This window comes from Embiotoca jacksoni, unplaced genomic scaffold (assembly GCF_022577435.1).
Source record: "Embiotoca jacksoni isolate LCO1_2020_lvr unplaced genomic scaffold, fEmbJac1.0.p SCAF_8, whole genome shotgun sequence".
Taxonomy (NCBI): domain Eukaryota; kingdom Metazoa; phylum Chordata; class Actinopteri; family Embiotocidae; genus Embiotoca; species Embiotoca jacksoni.
Window position 1 is genome coordinate 18,763,504 of NW_027185436.1, and position 17,576 is coordinate 18,781,079.

Consider the following 17,576-nt stretch of genomic DNA (forward strand, 5'->3'; position numbering starts at 1 on the left):
AGTTTGGTGTTCTTTTGATATCTGCCTCTATCGTGCTGACTTTTGTCTTGGTTAAGATGCAGAGACAGAGAATCAAGGGCAGCAGGATCACAAACACATGAATCCGGATCTTGTGAACAACGGCTAATTCCTGGTTGCCTCACATTCTCTTCCTCCAAACTAATTTTGGGCTTAGAGTGAATCTCTGTTAAGTAAACAGAGCCCCCCTCATACAACCGTCCTCCATCCACAATGATCTCCAGATCATCTCTGCCCATTAAAACCTGGGCAAACACTTTACTTCACACCAATGTACTAAAGATTGGAGGAAGAGAAGAAGGGGAAACACAAGGGCTTTTTTTTCTTCTTTTTTTTTTAGATTTTCCCAGATTGTCTCTCTTTCTCCTTTTCTACCTATTAATCCAGTATCCTTCAGCCCTGGTAAACTCCTCAAGATGGACATTGCTTGGTTGAGGGTGGAAAGGGGTCAAGCTCCATTGGCCTCTGCACAGAGCTGTGGAATTTTTCATTAGTGCACAGCTGGGTCACAAGTGGCTCCAAAGCCGTCTTAATATTGTGTAGGCCCACAGATTAGGAGCGGAGAAAAGGGAGCCAAAGCGTGATGCTCTCCACCAGACCCTGTCTTTGCATATTTGCAGACTTGTGCTTTAGAACACCTCATATTACTGTTTGTTTTATTTCTTAGACCCAGAACCTCTGGGTCAATAGTAATTATAAAGCCCTCCAATCCAAATGTTGTTTTTTAACCATTCCACCGCTGAATCTGAAAGATGAGTCCATTTATTTTCTTACAATAAAGAAAGTAAAGTATCTTGGAGCTGGATGAAGCCGCTCCTACTAATTCGCTTCGTGATTTAATCTAGTCTTTGAGAACTTAATGTTCTTTGACTGGGCGTGAGATCATAATTGTTTTCATTGCTGCAAAAGTTGTATAAGCATTATGGCTTGCAGCGAACTCCTGAGTCTCATTATAAAAAAGAGTTGTGTGTCTCTGGGTGGTTAAAGTCAGCCATACTGTAGTTCTGTAACATGTGATAGCCATTACAGTCACTGTAGCCATCACTCTCCGCTCCCCCAGCTCTTTCAGAAGCACCAATCACTGGGGCTGTCACCATCATGAACTTTCACTTGATGATTAATCCTCACACAAATAATAGCAATTAACTATTTCTAAGTATCTTTCTCTTCATTTTATGCCACCGTTAAGTTATAAGTCTTTTAATTGGAAATAATTTCTGTTCGCCTTTTAGACTTTGTTTAAAAAAAAAATGCAAAGAGCAGACATGACAACTTGCGAAGCCTATTACTGAAATATACAAAGAAATTACTGACTGTGACAGGAACCAATAAATAAAATGAACAAGATACTTCGGTAGCGACAAGATGACATCATAAAAGAGTGCCAGTTAAACCTCAAACGGTCAAAACGAAGTAACAGAAATCGGCCATTTTTTTTTTTAGTTTAATCCGGCTGTTTTTATACCGATGAGTGGAAATGATTGCGATCATTTCAAATAATCTTGATCATGTTATTATGTAAAAATTGTGCCAGGCCGAGCTATCAATTGGAGCGGCTCGTCAAAGGCGGACTCTCTGCTTCACCTCCTGCTGATTAGCCTGCAAGGTGTGAACAAGCCAAATTAATAACATATATCTAAAATGGTCACCGATGATTTTACCGGTGTTTTAATGGGAGCTATCCAGGCCTCGTTTCTTGGGTTCATGTTGTAAACGTGTCCCGCCTCCAGCAGTGATGGCCTTATAAACTGCCCGACTTACTGGAGAGACAACAGGCAGCGCAAAGTACTTCATAAGAGCCTTGTAATTCACCAACTTTTAATTTATTTGTTTAAGGATCAACTCCACTTTGGAAACAGGTAAAAAAAAATTTTTTTTAAAAAAGAAACAGGAAAAAAAAAATCCAAATAAAAAAAATAAAATCACTGTCATAATTTCTTCCCTGGTGCCGCTGCTCAGAGTGTGCGAGCATATTGTTTGTTCTGAGCTCTAAAAACTGAGCCTAAATGCGATGTTGCACTCATTTTACATACTCAGGAACACCAGCTGTCCAAACAGCATCATGTGTGCTCGCCTGCTTACTCTTGTATTTAGATGTGTACTTAGCCTCCTCTGCTGCCCAATACACTGTCCTTTTCACTCCATGAGCTTTGTTCTACCTGTGTGGCTGCGGGAGGATTATTTCCATGCTGTTTTCCTATCGCCACTCATTAGTAGACACATGTGAAGGAGAAGGTCGCTCAATGCTGCAAGACAATTCTCAGCATTCCGCAGTTGCTTTTAGACCTTTGTACGAACACGCAGTATTGACTACATTATGTGTGGTCTTATATCTCATATAGCTTGACACTAGAGTGAGTAACAGAAATGTTTTTTTTTTTTTTAGTTCCACTCGTCACAAAACATAAAAGATACAGATTTGCACGTTTTCAGGCTCTTGCGGTCAGTTAGGACACACGTGAATATCGCTTCTAAACGGTATTTTGAGTGTTGAGTAATCTGTGAAACTCACAGCCCCTGGAATGAGATCATTTGAATAACGACTTAAGGGTTAGGATTTCTTTTTGCAGCTGTGCAGCATAGCATCATGTACAGATATGCCGGGGATGTCCGTCTGGCCGGAGACTCGTCTGAGGAGCTGCGCATTCCAGCACAAAGGAGTTCATGCTGCCATAGAAATAAAGTGGCCGTATTTATTTTCACAATAGCGGACATGTGGGATAGACGATCCTGGAAACACTTCACTCCAGACTAACTGTAACCAGCATCCCCCCTTTTTTTTCCTTTTTTTTCTCCAGATTTAGTCTCGCTCTGTTCAGCAGCTATTACTAAGTGTGTTCCCTCTGAGATGTCGGGCAGGTGCATATGCATACTCTAGCACATCGCACACGTCTCTGCTATTATCTTTGATATGCCAAGTGCAATCAGCTTGTCTCATTCCTCCCCTGTGAGCTTGCCGGCAGCTTTTGCGGCGCTTCAGTGTGGGGAACAAGCAAAACCCTGTGGCCAGAGCTGCCTGATGAAGAAGGCACCTTTGGGCCGTTAGTGGTGTACACATCTCCCGTTAATGTGTTTTACTTTTACCTGCTGGGAGTTTAATTAAAAAACAAAGAGCCTCAATTTAAAGGCCATTATTATGCTAATGTAGTAAGCACGGGATGGTGATTAAGCAGCTTTTAGAGCTGACTGGAGTTGGCCCTTGGGAGCAGAAGGATGGCACTTTTTATTTGGCTTCATTATTCTCCATGAATCTATGCTCCAAAGAGAAAACGCTGATACTATGAAACAAGGTCAGCTACTGAGATCATTTATGCAGACAACATCATCACTACCACTTTTTTTGCCCTTTACTACTCACACAGGCTGAAAGTTTGCTGTAACCATAAAAAAAAAACCCCAGAATGAATCCACTTTAGCTGCTTTTATTGACACACACAAACCCGCTGTGTTAAAGCACAACCCCCATTTTGGAGCCTACTTTTATCAAAAGTCCCTCTGCAAGCAATCAAACACTTGTATTAGCTGAATTAAGGGGGCTATTTTTGGGCCAGTGTGGTCAACATCTATAGCTGCGTGTACGATGGCGGACAACAGAACCAAACATAACAAAGTAATTTGCATGATGTTGAGACGAAGTTGAAAAGGTTTGCCTTCGTTCAGCCGCGTGTAGCGAAACATCTGGGGATCAAATGTTTTCCTCCATAGCCAAAGCTCTTGATACTGTTGCTAAGAGGAACCAATTTTCACAGAACTGAGGCGTGTCTCGTGAGGAACAGAGAGGTGGCTGTTCAACAGTTTGGAGATTTTTGCCGTGACAGAGACGTTTGTTGTCTTTCCAGAGAACAAACAGAACAAGACTCCACCTGAAAATTTGGATGATCAATGAGCAACTAATATAATAAAAGCATTTGCATACGAGCAAAAGCAAAGTCATGACGATGCTGTCGTAAAGAAATGTGACAGTTAAAGGTCAAAGGTTAAAGATTTTGCCTTTGGAGAGAGCCCGGCGAGCTGTTTCCACGTTTCAATTCTTTACGCGAAGCTAAACTCATCTGAGCGAACGAACTGTTCTTATGGTGCGTTCATGAGCAACTGTGACGTGGGAAAGTTTTGACCTCCAAGCGGGAGGTCGAAAAAGGTCGGAAATATCCCGTTAGGAAAGCGGGAGGTTTTGGAGAGCTCCGAGAAGCAGGTCTAACGTCACTTCAAATGCAAGCGTTCGTGACGAGAGGGAGAGATGTACTCACTGAGAAAATAAGGGGAAATGGCCAGACTTGGTTAGCCTCGCCTATCCAGTTTGCTATCTGTGTTAAATGTTTAAAACGGCAGTAAATTAAATTGTGTAGAAATGTTGCGCACGAATGATATTGATCAACTGAGCTCCGTTTTGCGTCCGTGTTCGTTTATATGCAGGATGACGAGGTTATTTGTCGTTTTTCTTTCATAAGACAGTAGAAATAAAGCAGGTTTTCTCGGGGCCAGCGCGTTCCCTGTTTGTGAACACTCTCATCTCAGGACGGACCCTCGTGGGAAGTTTCCTTCCCTATTTTCCCTGGTTTCAGTGTTTTAGGATAATGTGAGCTAAGCAAACAGATGTGCAAGTCATATTGAGACTGTGAATGGACACATTTCTCCAAACTTTGAACCGTCTCTTCTGCTTTGCATCGGAATATGCCTGTCAGCTGTGTTCAGTTGTCGGGAAACGATTGATTTGAGACGTTGCCGCGAAATCAGTCGTTTGACCGATTCCCTCCATCCTGCCCGGAGGCCCTCGCCTGACCTGCCTCACAGGCCTCATCTCTCACCTCTGCATGATTGGCACGGCCACAGCTTTCCTGCCTGAACACGAGAGCCCATCTTCAAAGTAATAGTTTACAGCTGCTGCCTGGATAATCCTCATCCCCTCCGTCTTTGAAGGGATGCGGTGACATAATAGCCCCAGCTATTCTTCCCTAAATTGTTATGGTATTTCTCACAGTGTTGTTCAATAGCAAAAGGGGAGTAGGTGTTGCACGTGTTGCTAAATGTAGCATGATTATCAAGCTCCATAAGCAGCTCCATACTCCTCCCCCCCCTCCCCCCCACCACACACACACACACACACACACACACGCACACACACACACACACACACACACACACACACACACATTTCCCCCCCTGTTCTCTCTTATTCTTCAGGGTTTCTTTTATCCCGCCCAGTCCTCCTGATGCTTATCACTGCGGCAGAAGCATTAAATGTAATGTCTGTAGAAGGGAAATCATTGGCAACATGTGGTGAGAGCTTAAGATGTTGTCACACTTTAAGTTGCTTATAATCTGTTCAAAGGGAGAGTGCATAGTTCTCCAAAGTGCCTGGAAAGAAGAAGAAGAAGCGGCTGAGAAGCCGATGTCTCTCAGCTGCACTTTGCTCGGCTAAAGTGTTCATCAGACAAAACGTCCCTCTGTCCCTGTTGGTTTTTGTCTTCTTCATAAGGCTCTTTTTTTTTTTTTTTTTGTTCCCATCTGTTTTTTTGTTTTTGTTTTTTTTCCTGTAATTTGCTTGTAACATTACAAGCCTCAACAGTGTTATAATCTGTCACAGAGACGGAGAGACAACCATAGATAATGTACAAAAAAAAAAAAGAACTGACAAGGGATTACAGGTATGTGGACACAGGATTAAAAAGAGGGATGTAATTATTCCTCTGGGAGAGCGGTATGTGCTGAGATGGGCTCTTTTTTTTTCTTCATTTATGAGTTCTGTCGTGGGGAGGCCTGAGTAAATATTGACAGTTCTCTCTGCTTGAGATGCGGCCATTGATCCACACGGGAGGGTCTCATCACTTGATCTGTGCGCTCAGGTGTGGGAGGAGGAAGAGAAAGCGAGAGCTGGGACGTGGCTTAGTTGTCATGCCGGTGGTCCTCTCTGTGGCGTCTTTTATACACAGACTAGCTTGCCTCTGTAACACCGGGAGTCGTGTTACCAAAGCAGCTGAACGTCCAGAAAGTGGATTTTAGGTGGATACAGGTCTTAGTGTGATGGGTCACTGGGATCAAGTAGAGGCAGAAAGTGGTAAATGATCACCGTAATCACTTTAAGTCTGATTTCAGTCGCACCTACAGCTTCTTTGATGTCTCTCTGGGTCTGTACAGAGAGCTGTGTAGCCTCTTTTCCAGCTAATGTTATCAGCAGCCCCTGTTGATATGTTTTTCTTTTTATGAAATCATCATTTACATCTTGCACTCTGTCTCCTGTTGGCACGCCAGCCCAGCAGCCCGGTCCTCAAACCACTAATCAGGTAATGTCGGGGAGGTTGAATGGCGTGCCTCCCCCTGGTCAACCTTCACTGCTCACACAGTGGTGTTGTTTTAAAGAGCATTCTTTAGCAGCTGAACTTGGAAAGGTATTAAAGTGGGATTAGGCTCCTCCACAATCCACTGCTTGTGTCATTCAGGGAGTTTGTGTTCTCCTCTCCCCGCTGCCACCTCCCCACTCCTCCTCTGTTTGATTGTGGCTAGCCGCAGGAGTGGGACTGACTGTGCCTTTCAAAGGAGAGGGGTAGGGTTAAATCCCTAGTCCACTGCTCCCTGCTAATTCTCCTTGTTCCTTAGAGAAGGATTTACTTCTGCTGCCAGCTTCTCAAAGGCCTTCTCTGCCCATCCGAAAAGTCGGCGTTGCCTTCCTGTGGAGGTGTGGTTGCCATAGAAGGGGCGTCATGCATGGCTATTCCATCTGAACCCCGCTGAGAATGGGGACCGGGGACTGAAAACAGGCAGAAAGTCCGGATTAGACCCGAGGACAAAGCAGGACAGGAAGATTCCAGAAGGGACGAATAGGAATTACAGCAGCAAAAATAATGCAAAGTGACAGAGAGGGGAAATAGAAAAATAATGGCTTACAAGATTAGACTCGGCGAGGAGAAAGAAGAAAGGAAAGAGGGCTGAATGAGAATGTTTTCATCTAGATGAGAAGATTTGAGAGAGCGGTCGTAGGTGAATGCGGAGTCCTGGACGTATCAAAACCGTGCTAACAAGTCATTTCCTCAACTTTTTTGCTCTCTTTCTGAGCCTAAGCCGGCAATCATTAGCTAAACATGAGAGTTAGAGCTGGGAACTTGTCTTGACAGATTCATCACCTCTTTTCCCTGATCCCAGCATGTAACACACTAATCCTTCTAAAAACTAGAAACAAGTCCCTGAATATTCCGTTTTCTATTTGCAGGAATGAGTCGATGTCAGATTTCGTTCTTTTTCATTTTCTCATTTTAATTTAAATCGTTGCTCTTTGTCTTTATATTTTTCAGTGATCAAACTTGGAGGTTTGTTTAGAGGACAGATCCAGGTTGGCAGGTCACTTAAACAAGAACCCTGCTTGTTTGAGAAACATGCCAACATTTCTTTTTCAAGGGATTATCCTGGAGGTTTTTCCATAGTTCAATAATAATCTTCTTAACTTATTGTAATAAATGAAAGATTAAAGGATTTTATGAACCCTGAGAGTGCCAGTTCTGACATCTCCGTTGTCTTGCTGCTGCATGATGGAAACAAAGAAAATAAGATGCTTTAACTGTCTTTTGCTGACAGAAACAGGTTGTAGTATTCATTATAATGGATTGATATCTAGAAACTAGTAAAAGCTTATTAATTGTTGTGATGTAATTAAGATGACATAAAATGCAGCTCAGTGAAACAATTATTTTCAAAAGCTGCAGAGACAACAGTAAAAACCACACTTGTTTCCAGCACGCATGCAGCTGCTCATACACGTGTGAACACATCCGCACACACACACACACACACACACACACACACACACACACACACACACACACACACACACACACCATATCAGTACTCAATCAGTACCTATAACAACATTACCATAACAAAACCATCCTTTGGTTTCCCTGCTTTCATATTTACACATTATATTCATCACTATCGCTCATCCTTGTCCCCAACCAGCACATGATGTCAATTGCTCCTCTCGCTGCCTCCCCTGCCTTGCACAATGAAATAGATGTTCACCACAAATAGATAGGCGGTTGCCAGCTGTCTTCCAGACCAGGGCAAACAAAGAGGCCGCTAATAAATCCAGCTTTACGGCTGGACAAGATCAACCACACTCCCTGCCTTCTTGCTCCATTTAATGTGGCTTCTTCTGGACAACAGAGGATGAATTAAATGCCTCTCAGTCACCAATAAAACAATGCAAACATCTTCCTGAAAGGATATAAAAGAAGATAGAGGTGTCATCTAGGAAATGGTGATAGAGGTAGTATTGTGCTATAAAGGCGTGATATTAGACAGTAAGATGAGATATGAACAGACTAGCGGGCACCCCAGTAGCCAGCGATGAATCATTTCTCTGATATGGTATCTGATGCATATAAAGTATTGTGGATATGAAAGGATTGTGTAAATTGCCACAACAAAGGCTTGATTAGTTTGGTGATTACTGCACAGCAACATGATCCAGCCTCTTTTTGTTTTTTTTAGATTTGTGAGGGGGTTTGGGTGCCCATGACTGCGCTCTCTTGGAATGATGCAGGGTTGGACCCACCCTAGAAATTTAGTCGCTGTCAAAGGAGTCACCTCTTTGTCAGCCCACAGGATCAACAAACCAACTTGGCTCTTCAAAAATTATTGATGGGTAGAGCTGTCACAATCATTAAATAACTGTGATTAACGATTTAATTGTCTTTGTCCCTTTTATGTCACCATTATAGTTTAAGCATAATCAGAGTTTAATAATACACATGCAACTTGTGAAGAAAAAGAGCCATTTGTTTATTCGGGCTGTTTGGCTTTGAAACTAAATCCACGATAAAGTCGATAGATGCTCTTCGAAATGCGGTCGGTCGAACATTAGAAGTTAAGCATCTCGAGATTAACAGAAGAGGACGCGACAAGATAACCTCATTACAGAGCACCGGTCAAAACGGTGTGAATATATAAGATTTCTCTTAGTTTCATCCAGTTGTTTTTATACAGATGAATGTAAACAATTCTAGCGATTATGCAAAATGATAGCAAACACCTTAAATAATCATGATCAGGTGATGATGTCGTAATCGCGACAGACCTAATGATTGGCAGCTGAAACCATTAGCCGTTATATAACAAAATAATGAAATGCTTTTAAAGTTACACTTTTACAACTTTTACTGAACAGCGACCCCTGCGGCCACAGACAGTTACCACATTAAAGTAAACAAACGTTTCTTTTTTTTTTTTTGACATAGTGTTGCTTTAAACAACTAATTTGATTTGAATTCAGCACTTCTAAAATCCTCCCTCTTTCTTGTCCTGCAGGTTGTTTGCGACCAAGTGCAGCGGCTGCATGGAAAAAATCGCCCCCACAGAGTTTGTGATGCGCGCCCTGGAGTGCGTCTACCACCTGAACTGCTTCTGCTGCTGCGTGTGCGACCGCCAGCTGAGGAAGGGCGACGAGTTTGTCCTGAAGGAGGGTCAGCTGCTCTGCAAGATCGACTACGAGAGGGAGAAAGACTTACTCAGCTCGGTCAGCCCCGATGACTCAGACTCAGGTGAGCCCTCTGCACCCTCTCACACGGGAGTGAGAACACCACCGTGGTGCGATCATCACATGGCACCGAGGTGTTGTATTCTGTATGCTGTGTTCCATCACAGCGGTAGCCAGCATAGACGTCCATGATGAATCTGAACTGAATCTCACTGGTTTCACTGTTACATCATTAAAACTAAAAGAAACATACAGTTCATGTTGCTAGATCATTTGCTTCGACATCTTGCATGTAGCCCAGGCAGTAAAAACTTCTAGCATTTCTCCAGCTGTAGCTTTTCAATGGCTGATTTTGTAGAATTCATCTCAAGCAGGGAGCATAGGTTTATGATACAGTAGGAAGTGGAAACAGGACGAGGCCAAGCCACCCTGTATTAATGGCTCTCCATGCGTGGGCAGGCTCTGGTGCTGGAAAGAATTAAATCACTGTATCATGGTGAGTGACAGAGGGATTTGGGGGCCTTTCTGCAGAAAGCCTGCATCTTCGCTCTTATCAGCTCTAGTGTTCCTCGCCTATAGCCTCCACACACAATGAGGCATCTCGCCAAGCCTCACTGTTCACTACCATCTGGCTCACATTTAAACATGCACAAAAGCGGGGCGAATTTGTCAAATACATCTGTGCCTGTGTCAACTTTTGTCAACTTGTGGGAATATTTGCTCCGTGTCTTCCTCGTTCGATTGTGTCCCGGCGTATCGCGCGCAGCCACGTCTTTGTTGCGCGTCTCCGAATTTCAAGATGGAAAAAATGTTGACATGAACAGAGGTTAACCTCGGCATGTGGCAAATGAAATGTAGGTTTTTAGTGGAGAAATGTAGATACATATCAGAACCAGATGACAGGAGACACCGAGCCGTCATGTGTACGCCTCTCCTTGCAGCCATGAGACAACAAAATCATCAGGGTTTGTTAACAGCACTGCTGGTTTTGATTTGGAAAAACATAGCATGAAAAAAACGTTTTCTTTTTTCATTCTTTTGTTTTTCTGGCCCTTGTGGCAAGTGCTATTGAAATATGTCACTGCGGAATTAAAACACTCCTTTTGTGTCCTATTTCATAACTACGTATGTTATCATATTCATTTAGCAAACATTTCCAACAACAGTTATTTAAAATATTTCAGTAAAATAAATTCAAGTAATTATAATTGATGAATTCCTTTAATTGTGGATAAAGCTGTGCTGTTCTTTTCTTTCTCTGTTCTATTCTCAACCCAGCCAGTTTCCTTTTAACTATTGCTTATGCAGGGATGACTGAATTGTTCGGTTCCTCTGTATAATGTTTTAAAGGTCTATTGTGAGGACTTTACTGTGTTAAGTGCCCTGAGATGCCTTCTGTCAATTTGTCAAGGAAATTGAATTAAAAATGTAATTGAAATGTACAACAATGTAATAATTATAAATAGAAATAAATTAAACACACACACACACACACAAAGAGAACAATTCTAAATTACCCCAAGCATTTTTTTCTACGTAAAGATCTGTGGAAAAACAGTTTTCATACTGATATATGTATGTGTGATGTGACAATACCAATAAATCAGTCAGGCGCTACTCCATTCATTAAAGAAAATATTTACAATCATCTCAAAAAAAAAAGTTGGAGGATTACTCATTAAGTAATGAATTGTTCTGAGAGCAATGAATACATAAGATTTAGTTTGTGGTAGCTGCAAACAGCAAGCTGATTTTAATCTAATAAATAAATCTATAAACATCTCTCATATTTTATTTCATTTTAATGGCACATTGTAGGAAACAGGCATAAAAACGACACCGGTTTTACGACCCCAAACTGTAATATCCTGCTGTTGACGGTAAAAGTTTAGCAACGCACATAGATTCTGCGATTATTTTAAATTTACTGTCCTGTCACAGGAGATGCATTTCCCATATGTAATGGGTTGCCTTTTTCATGTTGCATGTGATGCAGTGTTCTTATCAGAGATTGATTTAGTGTAAATCAGACAAAGCTGAGAGCAATAAATCAATGGTGACGCAGTGTCCAGCTCAGTGACAAATGTGCATATTTCACTGAGCTTTCCATGGACTTCTGTAAGTCCAATCGTACATGTGGCCTTTTCCTTTTTGTAATAAATTGATAACAAAGTATCAGAAACACATGTCTCCTTTGATTAGGCACTCGTGGTGTGTGAATCTCCCGGAATAGGAAAAAATGAAAATATATTCATCAGCAGACTGTCACTGGGTGCAGTCAGCTCGGGCTCATGCTGACGTTAAGGAAATATGATTCCTTTCTGCAGAGAAAAGTGACGACGAGGAGTTGGACATCAAGCCCGAGAAAGGCATAGGAAGCCAGGGAAAGGGGGATGACGGGAAGGATCCAAGGAGGCCCAAAAGACCACGAACCATTCTGACCACTCAACAGAGACGGGCCTTCAAGGCCTCCTTCGAGGTGTCCTCAAAGCCCTGCAGAAAGGTAAGACCAGGCTTAAACAATCTGCTACGTAAAAGTATTTATTTCTTCCCTGGTTTGTGTTTGGGGTGAGGGAGATTTAGATGCCGACCATGAGCCCCTACAGTAGTTTAACAAATAAAATTCTCAAATTAAAAAAGCCTCCTCCACCTCAGAGCTGAGCTTTGAAGTGGCGAGCAGCACTCTGTTCTGTGTTAACTGAGGCAGGCTGCTGTAACGCAGTCCGTCTGCACCAAATGTCACACTGAGATAGGAGAACCCGGGCCCGAAAGCAGCCGCTGCACCCGGTCCAAGGCTTTGAAGAGGCAATAACCAAGAGGTCTAAAAAAGACCACTGCATTCATTCAGCGCTCACTGAAATCAAAGCAAATCAAAGAGGCAGTCTGCCTGTTGGGAAATGTGGCAGATACGTTAAGGAGGCAAAGTATTTCAGGGTGTTTCGTTTTCCTGAAAGTATTTTGTCTGGATGTCTTCAGGTGAGGGAGACGCTGGCTGCGGAGACGGGACTCAGTGTTCGGGTGGTCCAGGTGTGGTTTCAGAACCAGAGAGCTAAGGTGAGAGCCACTTACAAGAGATGAATTACAGTTCGTGTCCTCAAAAAAAACAAAAAACAGCTTTGTTCCATCTTCAAGTCCAGCTAATAAATCACCACAACTATGTATATTAAACTTATCACTGCATTCCTTTCACAAATGTAACAAAAAAAAAAAAAAAAAAAGAGCGAAGAGTTGCAAATCTAGCTCACTCTTGCATTAAATGTCTACGCCCTCCTCTTTTCTGATTATTATCTTGTTAAAACCTTTGATACTTGACAATGAAGTGCGCACAGATACAGATTTTATGCAGTTCACTCAAGGGTGAACGGCGAGGAGCATCCTTTTTAAATTAAAGAGAGCATGTTAGTTTTGGGAGTTCCTCACAACTTTGACTCCTTCGTTTCAGATGAAGAAGTTGGCAAGAAGACAGCAGCAGCAACAAGAACAGCAGAATTCACAGAGACTTGGCCAAGGTAGGATACGGCACACACTCAATGGAGCACGCACAATGGAGGCTCATTGTCTCATTGGCATCTGACACAAGTGTAAAGTAGAAACTTGCGGTATTCATTCATTCTGGGTTTTCAGTGAAGGAGAAATAATCAATTTAATTTGAAGAAGGTAATATATGCAAAAACAAAAAACGATATCAGGCATACATTATCATTCCACACAAAGTATTGTTAATGTCATGAAACGTGTCATTTAGTTGTATGTATTATGGCAATGTAATCAGGCTAGTAAGAAGGAGTACATTAGTCCTTCTTCTTGTTGTCTACTGAAGCTGAATATATGAGCGTTTCCTCTCTGAGTTATGTTACAGAGTAATCAAATGTGTTCAACAGTTACGCTGAATAACAGATTACAAATATGTCACTGTGTAAACAAGAACGCTTCACATCAAAAGTAAGTTGGAAATTATGTTTGGAAGCCAAATAAAATGAATGGCAGACATCATTTCGCAAAAACCACTGCAAAGGGAAGCGGGGTGGGGTGGTGGTGGTGGTGGTGGTGGGGGGATGAAGCCACTGCAGCTTTGTGTCCCTCGCACCAGTCGGTTAGCCAAGAGCAGTGTTTGTGAAGGGAATTGTGGGAGAAGCCGCAGGAAGAACTACTGTAGGTTTCCAAAAGGCGAGCAATCCGGGAATGTGGAGGATCTAATGGCAACCTCTCAAGCACATTTATTTATTTTTGTTATCATCGTGGTACATTTTAAACAGAAACTCAAATTCAAGTGAGCTTGTGGGGTTTGAATAGGAATCTACAAGGAAGAACGCTCTCATCATCGTCCCCGGTTCAGCCCCACCTCTCTGCGTTCGCCCGTTGCGCGTGGCCGCATTTACATTTTGCAGACTCATCTGTAAGTTAATATCACATACATATTTCCTGTAATGGGTTTTCCCATTTGTTTCCTTGCAGAGGTGATGTCTAATCGGATGGAGGGGATGATGAACTCCTTCACACCGCTGGCTCCGCCGCAGCAGCAGCTGGTCGCCATGGATCAGAACGGTTACAGCACAGACCCGTTCCAACAGGGGCTCACCCCCCCACAGATGCCCGGGGACCATATGAACCCATATGGTGAGCATTCACCAACTCCCACCAACCCCTTATAAAAAAAAAAAAAAAAAAAAAAAACTACTGCTCACAAAACACACACATGCCTGTCCCTTGATCAACCTCATAGCTCCCCAGTGTGGGACATGTGCTCAAGCCACAGCCCCCTGATTTAAGCCGCTCAGAGAGGAACGAGCAGCTTCTCCTCCCACACGAGATATCACAAGCATTCTCATAAGCTGTCGGGTTTTGAAGTGCAATTTTAAATCTGTTTAATATGGTTTTAACTCCTCGCCTCCGGTCCTGAGACATGGCTTGTTACTGATGATGTTTCCTAATGCTGGTAAAAACATGTGGTCTATGTGGGCAGCTTGAGATAAACTGCGGTCCAAACAATGATTGGGGTCTGTGTGAGCTAATGAATCAGAAGGAGAAAACAACACATCTCTGATTTCTGTTTGATACTGGAATTAAAATTCAAACAAGGACACGGTGGGGGGAGGGGGGGAAATCAGTCAATCAAGTGTTGGTCCACAGGATGTAGCTGGAATAATACATTTCTGAGTGATGTCCTCACCATGTCCCACAGGGACCATTTCCTCAAGTTCATAACTTCCTTATAATTTGCCTCCATTTAGTTCTTCTCGGTAGTAAGAACCCAAATCCCCAGTCTCATCACTCTCCTTCGGTTTGGGGAAAAGAACAATATTGGCAAGGCATTAAAAGATATGTCTCAAAACACTGTCCCCATTTTGTGCAACACTATCATTAAGATCCAGAGTGTAATAAAGTTAACTATTCCCTCCAGAGAAATAACATGTTGAGGTTTTATGAAAGGCGTAAACAGTTGCTATTAACCAGATCTTTCAGGAGGATGCCCCTTGTTTACATGCTCCCTCACAGACCGCAATTGTCCCGGCGAGGGCAGCAAAAAGTGAGCTTTGATGATATCTAACAAAACAGTTCTCACAATTGTGATGACACACAACAGCCATTTCTCAAAGTGACTATTAGTAATTATAATTTCCCAACGCTGCTATAAATCTCAAATACATGATTGCATTAATTTCCCAGTCAGAGTTTGGTGTTGATGCTCTTCTGTTTTGAATGACGCTCTATCCACCGTACCCTCTCTCCGCAGGTAACGATTCTGCATTCCATGACATCGACAGCGACACGTCTTTAACCAGCCTCAGTGACTGCTTCATGGCATCGTCGGACATCAGCTCCATGCAGGCCCGCGTGGGGAACCCCATCGACCGCCTCTACTCCATGCAGAACTCTTACTTTGCATCATGAAAAGAGAAAAAAAGAAAAACACCAGCACAGAAAAAGAAACTGCCCAGCTCAACCTAAAGCACGATGGCCAGGAGTTTCTACACTAACACGGACATGACAGAAGAAACACCTCATTGCGGTAGCGCCTGGTTATGTGCGGAAGCTTACTCAAAGATAGCAAAACCACTTGATGTAGGACAGTGAAGATTCCTGGGGGGGGAAAGACTTAAATATTGTTAGAGATTATTTGGTAGGTTTGCTTATTTGTCACAGGAGATATTACTCCTTTTCTTTGTTCACTTAAAGAAAACAAGTAGATACTGAAGCCACTGATTACACACTCTCGAACCAAATAACCCCGTGAATTTATACAGTGCATGATCAATTGTAAACTAAAACTTTTTGTAAGCCCCTCCCCCCTGGTTAAGATGTGGTGTTTGGACTGTTTCTTCTTCACACTACATGGGTTTCCATGTTCACCGTTAGCATTTTGATCACTTTCCATAGGTTTAGATATCGTGTTAATAGTAAATAGGTGCAGCATGTCTGCAAGAGTGACTGTACATTTGTGTATGTATGAGAGTTTGTGATGAGAAAGAATTGTTTAGAGGAGAGAAACAAGTGGAGAATTTGGTGGACAAGTAGGATCAGTGAAGTGTAAATACTTTCCCCAGGCAAATTGGATGTGCATGTTAAAAATGGAAAGCATTCTATTTATTTAACTATAACAGGCTCTTGAAGGTACATATTAAAACTGAAAAGCTTTATTTAAAAAGGAGAGCATTTTTTTTTTGTTGAGCAATTAGTGAGTTCATGAGTGTCACAACTCATCTGTATACCTTTTGGTTTTTTTTTTAATATGAAGATTAACCCTTTTGTTTTGTTTTTTTTCTTCAGCCAAGCTGTAAATGAGCAACGTTGCTATTTATTTCGTACAGACCATAAACCTTTTGTTGTCATTGTCATATGTGCATTCTCAAAATGTTAAAGTTGCTAATTGACCAAAGTTGACTGGTTTGATGAATAAACAATGTCTTTCTCCTGATAACATTAAATAAATACCATCAGTGACCATTGACACGGTAACATTTCAGGTCCTTATATTACCTGCTTCAGTGAACGGCTCTGTTCAAGTACGCTCAGCTCATCACGTCAGGACGTCCAGGCGTGGTGCTGGCTCTGGGGATAGCAGTGTCGCTCGGTTAGTCTGCATGCTATTGGGCAAATTCTCTCGAAATTTGTTTGAAAGATTCGTGCTCCCAAGAGGATTAATCGAATGATTTTTCTTATTAGCGCGCTGATATGCTAATGAGGCTGAACATGACAAAGATACCTACTAAACAAAAAGTATGTTAGGATTCTTTTTTTTTTTTTAGCATGTTTGAACTCCGTCAAGGTTCAAAGTCAGATATGCAAATTTGTGACAGCTATTCAAAATTCTTTGAATACATTCATATCAGTTCATTTTTCATAAAAAAAAAAAAAAAAAAAAAAAAAAGATGCATTCAACATCATCCAATGATGATGACCTTGTCCTGCTCCTCCTCACTCCACAAAAGAGATTTCGGTAGGTTAGCGAAACCTGCTGTGACGTTGCTGCCTGCATACGTACTGCCAACTTTAATACATCTGAAAGTAAACTGCTCATTACCTTGATAACCTAGTTATTCGACGACGCTACTCCGATAAGTTGTAACTTTTGTTTTGCTGAAAATACAAACAATCCACATTGCCATTAAGAATTGTGACGTGACGTCACTTCCGCACAATGTGATGGGTTGACGCCTTTACTTGCGTTGCGAAAGCAAAAAAAAATAATTACGCTCTCTGGATTGCGTGTTTAAGTACTCGTGACAAAAACAATGATTTAAAAAAATATATGTTGATGTGTTAAAGAAAGCCCCCCCAGTGTGTAAAGACGTTATGTCTGTCCAATGCATTTAAAGCTAAACTGTAAGCAAATTATTTGTATTCACCCATCTAGTTTGTTATTCGACTTCAGTTGACCTTAATAATGAATCATGTAACTGTTCCAGTGAGCGGCTCGTCTGTGAGAGAACGGGGACGCTGAGGCAGAAACACGTAGGGAGGGTGAGGTCGAAGAAAAGTTCAGGTGACATACCAATCCCAATACAGCTGCACGACTCGAGCGCAAACCCCACCTATAACCTCAGGGCTTGTCGGGCGGCTGTTTGGAAATACCATCTGGGTGCTCCTTCAA

The 17,576-nt window shown here is 42.2% G+C and overlaps 1 protein-coding gene across 2 annotated transcripts in view; it reads left to right on the forward strand.

Annotated features, from left to right (window-relative positions):
• The window catches only part of lmx1bb (LIM homeobox transcription factor 1, beta b), a 46,820-nt gene extending 30,387 nt beyond the window's left edge, over window positions 1-16,433 (forward strand). For both annotated transcript variants that reach the window (XM_069139054.1, XM_069139056.1), the window contains exons 4-9: window positions 9,316-9,548; window positions 11,812-11,987; window positions 12,461-12,538; window positions 12,927-12,993; window positions 13,940-14,101; window positions 15,219-16,433. In XM_069139054.1, the coding sequence (XP_068995155.1) occupies window positions 9,316-9,548; window positions 11,812-11,987; window positions 12,461-12,538; window positions 12,927-12,993; window positions 13,940-14,101; window positions 15,219-15,376 (874 nt within the window). In that variant the 3' untranslated portion in view covers window positions 15,377-16,433. The remainder of the gene's footprint in view (window positions 1-9,315; window positions 9,549-11,811; window positions 11,988-12,460; window positions 12,539-12,926; window positions 12,994-13,939; window positions 14,102-15,218) is intronic.
• The last annotated feature ends 1,143 nt before the right edge of the window (window positions 16,434-17,576 follow it).